This window comes from Aplidium turbinatum, chromosome 3, assembly GCF_918807975.1.
Source record: "Aplidium turbinatum chromosome 3, kaAplTurb1.1, whole genome shotgun sequence".
NCBI classification, from domain to species: Eukaryota; Metazoa; Chordata; class Ascidiacea; order Aplousobranchia; family Polyclinidae; genus Aplidium; species Aplidium turbinatum.
The window spans coordinates 20006765-20020199 of NC_137474.1; the positions used below are offsets into that span (position 1 = coordinate 20006765).

General features: G+C 38.4%; 1 protein-coding gene across 1 annotated transcript; it reads left to right on the forward strand.

Moving 5' to 3' along the window:
- Positions 1-1030: 1030 nt before the first annotated feature.
- On the forward strand, positions 1031-1594 carry LOC145766620 (general transcription factor II-I repeat domain-containing protein 2-like). The gene has a single exon (XM_082578334.1). The coding sequence runs from the start codon at positions 1031-1033 to the stop codon at positions 1592-1594; it is 564 nt and encodes a 187-aa protein (XP_082434460.1).
- The last annotated feature ends 11841 nt before the right edge of the window (positions 1595-13435 follow it).

Here is a 13435-nt window from a genome sequence, read left to right on the forward strand (position 1 = left end):
CGCTTGAAGCTTAAGCTTGAAGACGCAAAACTGCCCGTTCATGAACGCGCGATGTCATATGATCGGAAGCATTACTTTTCTTTACTGCCGAAGTACCATTTATCCAATTTTGTACTACTTTTTTAACTGGGCCCCGTAGCTTTTCTAATTCTGATTTGTTTCGGTCATAAAATTCTTTACAAATTTTGCAAAATACTAACTAACTTTTCCTTCTGACCCTTCTGTTTCATAACCTATAGCAGGTAAATTCCATATTTTAACTGTATCTACTCTTCCTTTACCATGATTTATATTGGCAATGACACTGGAAAAGAACAAGCATTTGATGAAAGAATAACTTATTGCGTAACAATTAAGCCAGTATTTATAAGGTTGCAAACTTTTTTTTATAGTTCACATGAGCATTGTCAGCGCATAAAATTGCACATGTTGTTGTTAAAAATGTTACGCAACCAGACATCTATCACAAACCGCAATTCGTAACCACGCTCACTCTAAAGGTTAACAAAGGTTAACGCGTTAACCTATTACTTACATGTATTCTACGTCTGTTGATGTTGTGTGGTTCGTTGTGAAAGCGGCGCGATCGTTTTTGATACAGCTGGACGAGATAACGGAAGGCGAATCCGATAAGGAGTAAATGCTTACAATAATTTGACGTCTACTGGCGTTGAATCAATGCAAATAGGGTGATATTTCTATAAGCGCCGGCGAAGTAGAAAGTAACCCAAATAAAAACATTAAGCAATAGTAAGATTAAATCAACCTCCTAGTCTGGTTTGGTCTGAGAAAATTAGGGTTATTTTTGTAATCTTGTGGTCCTTACACGCGCTCGTGTGGCCTCGGCATTTTTATTGCCGAGGCTAATGTGCCATTCATGCATCTGCCTCGGCAGTCACCTCGGCAATTGCCGAGGCTAATTTCAAAGACTGAATCATAGTGCAACAAAACCACGGATACTACTTCGTGCTACAAATTATATGCTTCATTGCACATGTTTCATTTTTGTGCATTTTTGCAACAAAAGAACATGAACACAAGTTATTTTGATGACCCCGAATGGGTTACTGACTTGGCCTTTTTGGTGGATTTAACAACCCATTTGAACGATTTGAATTTAAAATTACAAGGTTGCGGACACCTGATAAGTTCTCTTTATGATTCTATTGCTGCATTTGAATGTAAGCTGCGACTTTGGGAACACCAACTTCGTAATTCTAAAATTGCACATTTTTCCAATCTTGGTAACAACAGTCCGTCAAGTACGTTGAAATATGTGGAGGTTATTGTTGACATCAAACAGCAGTTTGCTTCCCGGTTTCAGGACATGCGAAAGCACAAACACGAATTCGCGTTACTGGCAACACCTTTTGATGTGGATCCAGCCGATGCGAACAATAGCGTGCAGATGGAACTGATTGAACTTCAGAATAATACAACGTTAAAGTCGAAGTTTCACGTTACTTCTCCGGAAGTGTTTTACAAAGAACATGTATCTGCAACCCTATTTCTGAAATTACGAGATAATGCGAAAAAAATTGCATCCATGTTTGGGAACACTTATCTTTGTGAACAATTGAAGCCCTTAGTGTAAAAAGGTGATACGTCAAAAAAGTTGTTTTCGAGAAAAAGCCTTTTGAAGTTTCATAACTTTGCAAAGTTACCCTGTTCACGCATCTGCCCAATTCCTTATATTTTTCTAATCTTTCGATAGCTGGTGATGATTAGAACTATCTTTCACATCGATATGACATCTTGCTTAAATTACTGTTTGTTTATTTGAACATAAATTGACATATCACCTTTATCCACAGTGTTTCACAAACTTTGAAAAAAGTGTTGTTTATTGAAAAACGTGATTTGTTTAAAAAACACTGCATGATACAGCAAAAGTAATCGAAGTAATATAACAGAAACTGCTTAGCAATCTTTACGATCCTCATGGCTGTCACGCTCCACCAAGCGTTCGTAGAACCAGCGGTGTTGTTCTGGGATATAAGGCATTTGTTTTTGTATATCTGCTAATTTTTTCGCAGCAATCCGGTATGAGAAATCTTGTTTCTTTTTAAGAGCTGCCATGTCAATGGTGTCCAAGAGATTCTGGCTTTTTCGTTTGTGTTGGATATTTACCGTTTTCCAAGTGGTTTCGTTGAAGCTGTATTTCTAATTAATCTTGCCAAATTCTAAAATGCGCAAAGCGCAAACCTTCTGAATAAAGAAATCCTCCTTCTCCTCATTTTTCTTTCGCCGCACCAACCCAAGGCGTGAAGGAAGATCTTTGAAGCGGTAGAAGTTGTTTGACATATCATAAACAATGTACTTGTTTCTGTGCTTCGTGTCACGAATAATTTCCTTGTACTGGGATGGTAAATAAACAGTCTGGCGTCGTCGAAGTTGCTTCTCTATCGATCCAAAATCTCAATCGCAGTCCATGTATGTATGTCCCACAACAGGGAATTTGTGATAAATCTCCTTGAATCTTCCAGAAAGGAGCAATTTTTGCCAGAACGTGATGGTAAAAAACTTTTATTCTGCCCTCCACACGAATCAGACCACGCTAAAAGTTTATCACCTCTAATATCAGCTTCTAAAAAGAAGGCATGCAACGATGACAATATTTCATCAGGCCCCCGTACACCTTCATTCTCCACCCAGGAAAACATGAAACCATTTTCCTCCACATCACCATCCTCTTTCATTAGAACCATATGAATTCCCAGGTTATAAAATCAGACTTGTCGCAAATAAAAGGCAATGGACGTAGATAACTTGGGCAAAGACATGGTTTGCTGCAGGTCAAAACACATAAAAGTCGTTCCTTTTCTGCTCCTAGCTTCTTCCCGGTCAGCTTTCATTTCAATGCCTGCTTGTTTTATCAATCATGTCACAGACACTACATTAGGGTGCTTACAACCCCCCTGTTTTTTACTTCTTTTGTACTATTAGATTGTAGATTTGTGAGAATGTTCCGCTAGCCAAAAAAATTTCCTGGCCCAAAAATCAGTAAAATTGGGGCACGTTTATGTGGGCCACCATCCGATTCAAATTTTCAGAGTTGCCAATTAGTAAATATTGAATTATTTTCATGCTTCTTAGCAGAATTTGTATGTTTCAACAAAATAGTATTCATGAAACTCATAAAAAGTATGCCTGTGTGACTATCTATTGTACAGGGAATTAAAAGAATATGCTTGTCTATGCGAGATCTCTGTGAATTAACATTTTTACGCGTTGCAATAGCTAAAAATACAACTCCAGTGAGCGAAAGTGGTCTAAAATTTTAATTTCGCACTGGAAATAGATCAAATAGTACACAGAAAGTTAATAGGCTAGTAAGTTTGCTACAAGAAAGCCTGGTATTAAATCTGTTTACAGTATATATATAACTGCAAACTTTTACTGACACACTTTGTCACAGAAAGCAATGTGATCGAGTAGCCTAATCTGTGTAAGAGAATATTGGTTTTTTCTCTTTCTCAAATTAGGTGCGTCTTTTCTATTAGCTTCTACTATTTGTAAAGTGTTTTGATAGTGTTCCTTGTTTCTGGCACCATGTGGGTAATTGGTGCTCAGCTTAACTCCACGTTAAGCTACATCATTTGTGACATTGGAACCAACATTGTAAACAGCTTTCTGGTACGACTCTGATTCAGACCATTTCTCTACTGATAAAGGAAGAAAATCATCATATATAAATCATATATCTCTCAAACAGAGAAAAAGAACCAAGAGTCTTTTGTGATAAAATCTGTCAGTTTTGATTCCAGATTGATTTCTGATGGAAAACGTGGTTTCCATATAGCCAGTGTCAAACCGATCTGCTGGTGTAAAAACAGGATCTGTAGGTTTTACACATATAAGTTCATCAGCCATCTCATGTTTTTCCTCTTCCTGAACTTCAGAGCTGAACAGTGTGGGTGGTACCATCTCAGCAGAGAGATACCAAAAGTGACGTTTGAAGCTACGTTCAGCAGCATCTGATATCAACTTATGCACTGCTCCATATCTGAGAATGTTCTTGTACATAGTCAAACAGTTCCAAGGAGCATCTACAGTAACACTACACCGAAACCAATATGTACACATTGTACAGTAGACAAGTGAAATAAAGTTCATGAGATCTTTCAGTTTAGCCACTTGTGGAACTGATGTTATAGTTTCCTGAGATAACTTAGCTATTTGATTTTCCAGGAGCACCAATTTATAGGAATGAATCAATTTGGCCATCCACCTGGCCTTGTGTGTGGCCCCAGGACGGTAGAATTTCACATTTTGTAGACCAGGATTGGCATAAGCAATCCACAAGTTCATAAGTTCTTTATAATTGCCTCGAATGAACTCGTATTGGTTTTGTGCAAGTTGAACAACGTCATCTCTGAGATTCTGATTGAGATCGTGTGTTGTTACTGGAAAGGTGTTGATATCCAGTGTACTTAGCAGCTGGCCACTGCCGTGTGGAATAGAATTCCAGTTTTTGCAGAGTCTCATGAAGATGTTCATGTCTAGTGATTTTGAAACCTGTAGCTTGAAATCTTCAAAGATATGTGACGCAAAGATTTCATCGATGTGATGTAAACAACTTGACCAGAGAAGAGCACGTTCCAATCTGTTTTGAATACTGATACACGCTGCCGTTAGATGTCTAGTATTTGATGACGTTGTATCAAATACCATATTAACAATACTGTCTGATGAGTGTCTGAGCAGTCTGCCAATTTGTCAACAAATCGCAGCACAGTCTAGAGATGATTGTACCAGTTAGTTCATCAGTGTCGGTTGCATAGCCGAGTGGTGAGAGCCTTGGAACGGCAATCGAAAGGGCGCCGGTTCGACACCGCTCAAGAGCATGCGGCTGTGTCTCTGGCAGGACACTTAAAGGCATGCCTGAAGGTGGACACGAAGATTGGCTTCCTTGCCTTCCTGTCCACTTAATCTAAATCTTCAACCACCAGGTGTAAGCCTGGATACGACAAACAGTTCATCAGTACCGGTCTTGTATGCTGGGATTCCAAGCACCTTTAATTCTCGTGAGTCCCCAACAACGATTGCTAATCGTTCTTCCTGCTCATATTTGTCACAAAGAGAAGGACGGTTTTTGCCATCCCAGTGAATGGATGCAAATTTTGGTACAACCCAAGATTCCCTAACTTCTTGAGCAACTTCGTGACTTACTTGACGCCTCAATTTATCAACTTTCGAGGAATCACCACCAACTTCATCCACAAATGCTTTTGTAAATGCTGCCTGTTGTGCTGGTGTCATCTTAATTCGAGCAGCCAACGTCACTAACTTTGGGGACTTAATGATATTTGGAATGATGATAATGTGGAATGACTGCTTCAGTTCTAGTTCGCCAGGTTCGCTTGTGAGGTTTCGGTTTCTCCTTGAGAGCAAACGATACCAGAGGTTGTTCATCTTCCTCGCTAGTGCTGCTTTCAGTGCTGTCACAAAAAGCTGTAGTAGAAAACAGTTTATGTGTTTCTTTTTTAGAGTATTTTCCTCGTTTTTCTGCACTCAGAATCCCATTTTTTCCCCTTCTGACTCGTGTGAATGAAACAGAGTCAAATTTTACGGATTGACGTTAAGGTACGTCTCTTCCAAAATGTGTACGAAAACAAAATGATAGTGGCTGCTGTTGCTGACTTGCGAAGCAGACTTTTATCTATAATAATCTAATCTAGTGCACATTTATTACGAATGATTCGTATTTACTTGTAGACTTAAACAATAAATATATACTATTAATACTACAAAAAAGTGCTCAATGCCAAGCAAAAAGCCAAGTAGAGCGAATTATATACATCAAATATAGTTACTATTCACTAAAAACCTAGAGGCTGTAGAGGTTTTTAATGAATAGTAACTATATTTGATGTACTTGTAGACTTGTGTTTCTGAAACAAGAAAAAAGAAACAAAATATTACAAAAAAAGGAAAAATTGTTCCGATTAAGCCTTCAGTAGATATCTGGAAACTTTGAGTGGATGGTGGCCCACATAAATACGGTCCGATGTCATTGATTTTTGAGTCTGGAAAGTTTTTCCACTAGTGGAACAACCTCACAAATCTATAAGTCAATTGTAGCATATGAGGGGGTTGTGTGCACCCTACACTACATGTGTCAGACTTTGGTGAACCAAAACCCAAGTTGAAGTCCTCGGAGAACACCTTGTTATAATACCCTTGCTTTACAAACATCGGATCTTTTTCTTTTTGCGGCAAGCTATTGACGTATTCTCGGTACATTTTAGCAAAGCTAAGCGTTGGTGACAAGTATTCACGATACGGGTTGTGGCTACGGCTGTAGTGTGATTGTACCCTAGGAAATTGTTTAATATGAGTTTTAATGTTCTCTTTTAGTGAATCATCAATTTTGTTTGGTCTGTTTGCGTGCTTTCCTCTTCCATCGTCCTTTGGTGTAACATTGCCTTCCTTCACCTGAGCATTGATGAGATCAATTCGTTTTCTTTTTGCTTGAAAAATATTCATAAGGGCACTTTTACAGATATAAACTTCCTCAGCTATGACAGTAGTTTCTTCACACCTTGCTGTGGAAACTTTTACCCTGTACCTGAAAGACATGGCATGATGTTCGATACAACCGAATAGAATTTGTTGTTGTTGATCATAAGTTTTGGAGTAAAAATCTGTGAACAGGCGCTGCCGCACATCCATGCTTATTTTTGATGAGCATTGCATTGTCTTCTGCAATTTTCGGCGCATAACTGGCCATCACAAACTGCCTTTCCTTCTCCAGTAACACGCTTCTGCTTTCTTATGTTTCTTGGCCATGCTGATTGGTTACTCTTTCGCTTTCTTGATTTTTTCTTCATTGTGATATCACTGCCTTCATGCATTTCACCATAACCAATACCTGAATAATTCAAAAGATCCACTTATTGAAAATAGAAGAGAAATAAATCAGAAACATGAATACCATACATACCATTACTTTCTATGCCTGATTCAGCCGTGTTTAATTGAGCAGAACTAACTTGAGACGAATCTTCTGTATCACCAACCTCTGGAAGTAATAAACTTTTAAATGAAACTAAACACAACATTTAAAAAGGTGATAAAAGGAAGACTCTTACCAACTTCCTGATTAATTTCCGTAAGCTCATCAGAATCACTATCTTCTCTGTTCGCGTTTTCATCTAACTGATATGATGGGTCTGCAATATCATCATCACACACAGATTCATCATCACTCTCTGCGAGAGCATTGCCTATCTGTTCAAGCTTACAATCAAGCTCTGGAAGTTTCAGCCTGGTTTCATGCTGACACGTGTTTAGCCTGCTTGACATGCTAGATCAGACAGTGGAAAACTGGACATGCATCACTGATTATCTCAACTGCGTTTCCATTCGTGTGACCACAAAAGTTCTCGATTTCCATGCATTTTAAAATGAGCGGCAATTTGATTGAACAGCAAATTAAAAAAATGAACAGTTTTAAAATGAACAGCAAATTTGATTGATTAGAAATCCTTAAGGAGTTATGTCAAACCAAATGAAGCATAAATAATGAAAAAGGCAATATAACGCAAGAGAACAACTGCACGCCCAGCAAGCTGATGCAAGAGAGAGGCCCAATTACGGATCCATAGGATGCACTGCCAAATAATTATAAATTCAAGACAAATGTACGACTAGTCCAATTGATGTCAAGTTATCTTGTTGTGTATCGCGATTTCGAATAATAAATTCTCTTCAGCACAACTTTATAACAGGCATAGTAAAATCTTCAGTAGGTCAGTTTAAGAATGCAGCAGTTAAGTTTAGAAAGAAATCAACAATATTGTTTTTCGGTTGCTAAGAAACAAATAAATTTAGTCTGCGAGCAGTAGTGACAATATTATGTAAATTATGAAGGAAATTAAGTCATACATTAGTAAAACGGAGTGACAACGCCAGGGAGGGATTCTGGGGAGGCAAGCCATCCTCGCACAAAAGTGACACAAAATTGCCCTATAACGGATCAAATTGATACAGTCACTATCAATTAAATGCAAAAATAATGAAAAAGGCAATATAACGCAAGAGAACAACTGCACGCCCAGCAAGCTGATGCAAGAGAGAGGCCCAATTACGGATCCATAGGATGCACTGCCAAATAATTATAAATTCAAGACAAATGTACGACTAGTCCAATTGATGTCAAGTTATCTTGTTGTGTATCGCGATTTCGAATAATAAATTCTCTTCAGCACAACTTTATAACAGGCATAGTAAAATCTTCAGTAGGTCAGTTTAAGAATGCAGCAGTTAAGTTTAGAAAGAAATCAACAATATTGTTTTTCGGTTGCTAAGAAACAAATAAATTTAGTCTGCGAGCAGTAGTGACAATATTATGTAAATTATGAAGGGAATTAAGTCATACATTAGTAAAACGGAGTGACAACACCAGGGAGGGATTCTGGGGAGGCAAGCCATCCTCGCACAAAAGTGACACAAAATTGCCCTATAACGGATCAAATTGATACAGTCACTATCAATTAAATGCAAAAATAATGAAAAAGGCAATATAACGCAAGAGAACAACTGCACGCCCAGCAAGCTGATGCAAGAGAGAGGCCCAATTACGGATCCATAGGATGCACTGCCAAATAATTATAAATTCAAGACAAATGTACGACTAGTCCAATTGATGTCAAGTTATCTTGTTGTGTATCGCGATTTCGAATAATAAATTCTCTTCAGCACAACTTTATAACAGGCATAGTAAAATCTTCAGTAGGTCAGTTTAAGAATGCAGCAGTTAAGTTTAGATAGAAATCAACAATATTGTTTTTCGGTTGCTAAGAAACAAATAAATTTAGTCTGCGAGCAGTAGTGACAATATTATGTAAATTATGAAGGGAATTAAGTCATACATTAGTAAAACGGAGTGACAACGCCAGGGAGGGATTCTGGGGAGGCAAGCCATCCTCGCACAAAAGTGACACAAAATTACCCTATAACGGATCAAATTGATACAGTCACTATCAATTAAATGCAAAAATAATGAAAAAGGCAATATAACGCAAGAGAACAACTGCACGCCCAGCAAGCTGATGCAAGAGAGAGGCCCAATTACGGATCCATAGGATGGGGTCTGGAATCTATTTGAATAAGACCTTCTGATGATCCGTTAGGTGAAACAATTTGTAAAGGCTTCAGATAGTAATAACTACATTTGATTTAATTCGCTCTGCTTTGCCTTTTTGCTTGGCATTGAGCACTTTTTGTAGTATTAATAGTTTTCATTGTTTTAAAAAAGATGTATATATATATTGTGAATGGGCGTAATTGTTGAGAAGATGTCTGTGCTGTCTAGGCTGCAACGCACATTACAACTGATATATACTTCCTACAACTGTTTACAATTGTGGTTAAACTTTAAGGGCTTAATTCAGAAACCAGACTTAAGGCGGCTTAAGTCTGTCTGGACAAAAGTCGGCGTTAAGCCTCGATTTTGTGATTCAAAACGCAGACTTACGCTTTAGCAAGGCTTATACTTGGCTTAAAAGCCAAAAGATATAAGCCACCTGCGGAGGTGGTTTAAGCCTCTGTTGAAGGAAAAAGTGTTTGGCTAATACTGGAGGTAATATTGAAAGTAGGAGGATTGTTACAGCATTTTTTTTAAATACAGGGTGCGGCAAAAGTCCTTGGACAACTTAAAAATTAAATAATTATTTTAAAAGTTAATGAAACAAGATAAAATTTTAACATGTATTAGAGAAGACAGTTTGCAACATATTTACAAAGTTTCATTCAATATGACCTCCTGTCGCCTGAATAACAAGTTCAAGTCTCTTACAGAAACTCTTAGCAGCGTTACACATGGTTTCCTGGGGTATTTTGAGCCATGCTTTTTCCAAGGAGCGTTTCAGGGCATCCACACACCCATGAGACGAAGCACACGCATTTGCCTCCAAAATGGACCAAACAGAAAAATCCATGGGGTTCAGATCTGGTGATGAGGGGGGCCAAAGTTGCTTGCTCCAGAAACTTGGGAAATTGTCCTGACACCATTTCTGGGTTTTGTTTGACGTGTGGGATGGTGCTCCATCTTGCTGGAATGTGAAAGGCCTCTCCTTGAAGTGTTTCTTGGCCTCTTGAAGTGCCAGAGTCAAAATCAACTCGATTTAAGAATTTGTGTTCACTGTTTCATCTGTGTGCGTACCATCTTTCAGTTTGTTGAGGAGAATCTTCGCTCGAGTCAATCGTTTTTCCTTTTGGAGATCCGTGAGGTGCTGGCAGGTTTGCATTTTGAGAGACGACAACTTCAACTCAGTTTTAACAATTCTTCTCATGTTTTTTTCACTCACATCCATGTCATGAGCCATTCCCCTCATGGATCTCTTTGGGTTGCGCCTAACACGAGCTTTGACAGCTTTGACGAGCTTTGGAGTGCTAGCAGTTCGTGATCTTCCATTTCAAGGTCGATCTGCAGCATTTCCAATTCCTCAAATCTCTTCACAGTGTGATAAACTGTTGATCTGGGAGCTTTAATCAGCTTTACAATCTCAGAGTTTGTCTTTCCAGCGCGTTGGAGTTCAGTAATGGCTTCACGTTTAGCCTTCATACTATTAAGTTTAATTAAATTTTATCACCCAAGTAATGAAATCTGAAAGATAGGGTTTATTACATTCCATATCGAACAATAGCGACGAGGTAAACAGATTAAAACCTACTATAAATTAATTTACAAAATATGTCCAAGGACTTATGCCGCACCCTGTAGACCGTCTGGTGCAAAGGCACGAGAATTTTTTGATAGTTTTTAATGTGAAACAGGTGTGCCTGTTATCTTAAAGGGATAGTAAAGGAAAAACCTGACTTGGCGATTTTCCACGTTCTTTGTGTTTAACATGCTACCATAAAACGATTTTCAATAAAATTTTGCCCCATTGCGGTCTGGCCACCATTGTGCGCGTGCTTTTGTCAGAGCTTTCAAAGCGAGATTGGGCCTGAGCAACGAAGCGTGTGACTGTACAGTCTACGTAACAAAAGACTAGCAATCAACCGATCACGCAATAATTGTTACTGCGGGCGATTTGACTGTAGGCTAATTGTATGTATGTATATACATCAAAACAGCACATTTCAACATCAAAACAGCAGACAGTTTGCTCAAAACATCAGATGTGGTAACGTGGCTTAAATTGTTATTGCTGTCTTTTATTACGTATTCTTGAGCAGTGTTTCCACGTTTTGGTCATTTTGAAAAAAATGAATATAAGTGAAACACTGGACTTTGGGCTTTGCCAGCGCCAATGAAAACAATTTTTTTCGGTAATTGTTTTTGAAATGTATTCTTAAATGTTCAGTTTATTCATTTTAATGCTTAATTCCGGTTTGAAATTTTCGTTTAGTACATATGCCTTTAACCAGGTTGCAGGCAGAGTTTCGGTCTGACAGTTGGCTTTATTGTTGAATGACTATACTTCTTTCAGATGCTGACAATGGTAGCTTACTAGTGTTATTGCTGGTGGTGTAAATTTTGAAATGCCTATTTTGTGTTGTTGAATAACCAGACGCTGACACGCAATCTTACATTTGACAGTTTTCAGACTAAAGGGAGTCTATGCGCCCTTTTAGTCATAAACTGGCGACAGTATTTCTAGAATTGTACTATTTTTAACTTTCAAGGCTCTGATATTTGCTATTGTGGTTGACGTTGTAACTGAAGGAGTGAGGGAGGGCTTATTGAGTGAAATTTTGTATGCAGACGACCTGGTCTTGACAAGTAATAGTATGGAGGGACTGGAGAGAAAGTTTGAGAAATGGAAAGAAGCATTTGAAACCAAGGGTATGAAGGTGAATCTTGAAAAAACAAAAGTGATGGTGAGTGGAGCAGAAGGAACAGTTGTTGAGGACAAAGTAGATCCCTGTGGAATATGTGGCAAGAGAGTGATGAGAAATTCAATGCAATGCAAGGAATGTGGAAAGTGGGTACATGCAAGATGTGCTAATGTCAAGAGAGCCGCAACAAGATTGGCGAAGTGTTTTGTTTGTGGGAAATGCAGAAAAGAAGAGAATGAAGTGGAAGGCCATGATGATGAGTTCTGCCATGGCATCGAAACAGTGACAGACTTCTGTTATCTGGGTGATCGGATAAATGGAAGTGGTGGATGTGAAGCAGCGGTGACAACAAGGGCAAGATTGGGATGGGCAAAGTTCAGGGAATGTGGGGAAATGTTGTATGGCAGAAAATTTTCACTAAGGATGAAAGGAAAAATATATCGGAGCTGTGTGCGGCCTGCAATGCTATATGGTAGCGAGACATGGGTATTGAGAGAGAGTGAACTGGCAATACTGAGAAGAACGGAAAGGTCAATGGTGAGAGCAATGTGTGGGGTGAAAACGAGAAGGGAAAAAAGGACTGAAGAATTGTTGGATATGCTAGAGATGAGAGAGACCATAGACCAACTGGCAAGGGCAAATGGAGTAAGATGGTATGGACATGTGATAAGGAGGGAGGAAGGAAGTTTTCTTAGAAAGGCACTAGATCTAAAGGTGGATGGGAAGAGGAAACGCGGTCGTCCAAGAAGAACGTGGAAACAACAAGTGAAGGATAAATTTAAAAAAGTCGGACTGAAGGAGGAAGATGCAAGGGACAGGGTGAAATGGAGAGAAGGGATTAGAACAATTGCTGCGCGGAAACAATCGGCCACCCCCACTAGTGAGGAACAAACCGACGATGGATTATGATGATGATGATGAAGGCATCAAAAATAACTTGAGTTATCTGATTCTTTCAAATTGATGAATTGTTGCAAACGAAAGCCATGTGCATATTGGCATAACGTTGTTTCAGTGCTTAATGAGTATTACTTGCGTGTGAATGAACTTTTTGTGCCAGATCTGTTGCGTCATGGATTAGGTTGGCATCTACGTTAACAAACGACTTACTGATGCAACTGTAACGTTTCTATTTCAATGTCACAAAAAAGGACCTTTTTCTAGTTGTAGGTTTAAATGGTGTCCAACAAATTGTTTGTAAGCAATTGTTCGTAAAGCAATTGTTCGTAAGCAATTGTTCGTTAAACAATTGTTCGTTAAATTAATTCTTCGTAAAACAATTCTTCCTAAAGCATTTTTTTGTGCATGCAGTTAAAATTTGATGTATATATATGAAGAAATGCTTTACAAAGAATTGTTTTACGGATTTCATTTTACGAAAAACAGTTTACGAACAATCGTTTTACGAACAATTGGTTTACGAACAATTGCTTATGAACAATTTGCCTATAACCGGTTTAAATAGCACAGCATTACATTATTTGTTGATTCAGCAATAATATAGCTCAGCTATACGCAAACATTTCTTTGCGTCAGTTTTATACGTTAATAGATAGAATTACTTAGCAGTTTCAAAATATCGCACCTATTAAATGAGCTATTGAAAAGAACTTTGATCGTACTGTAATTTCAGACTCCATATCTA

What these genes read in the sequence shown, in the direction of transcription:
- LOC145766620 (XM_082578334.1), top strand. Translation starts at nt 1,031, where the DNA reads ATGAACACAAGTTATTTTGATGACCCCGAATGGGTTACTGACTTGGCC.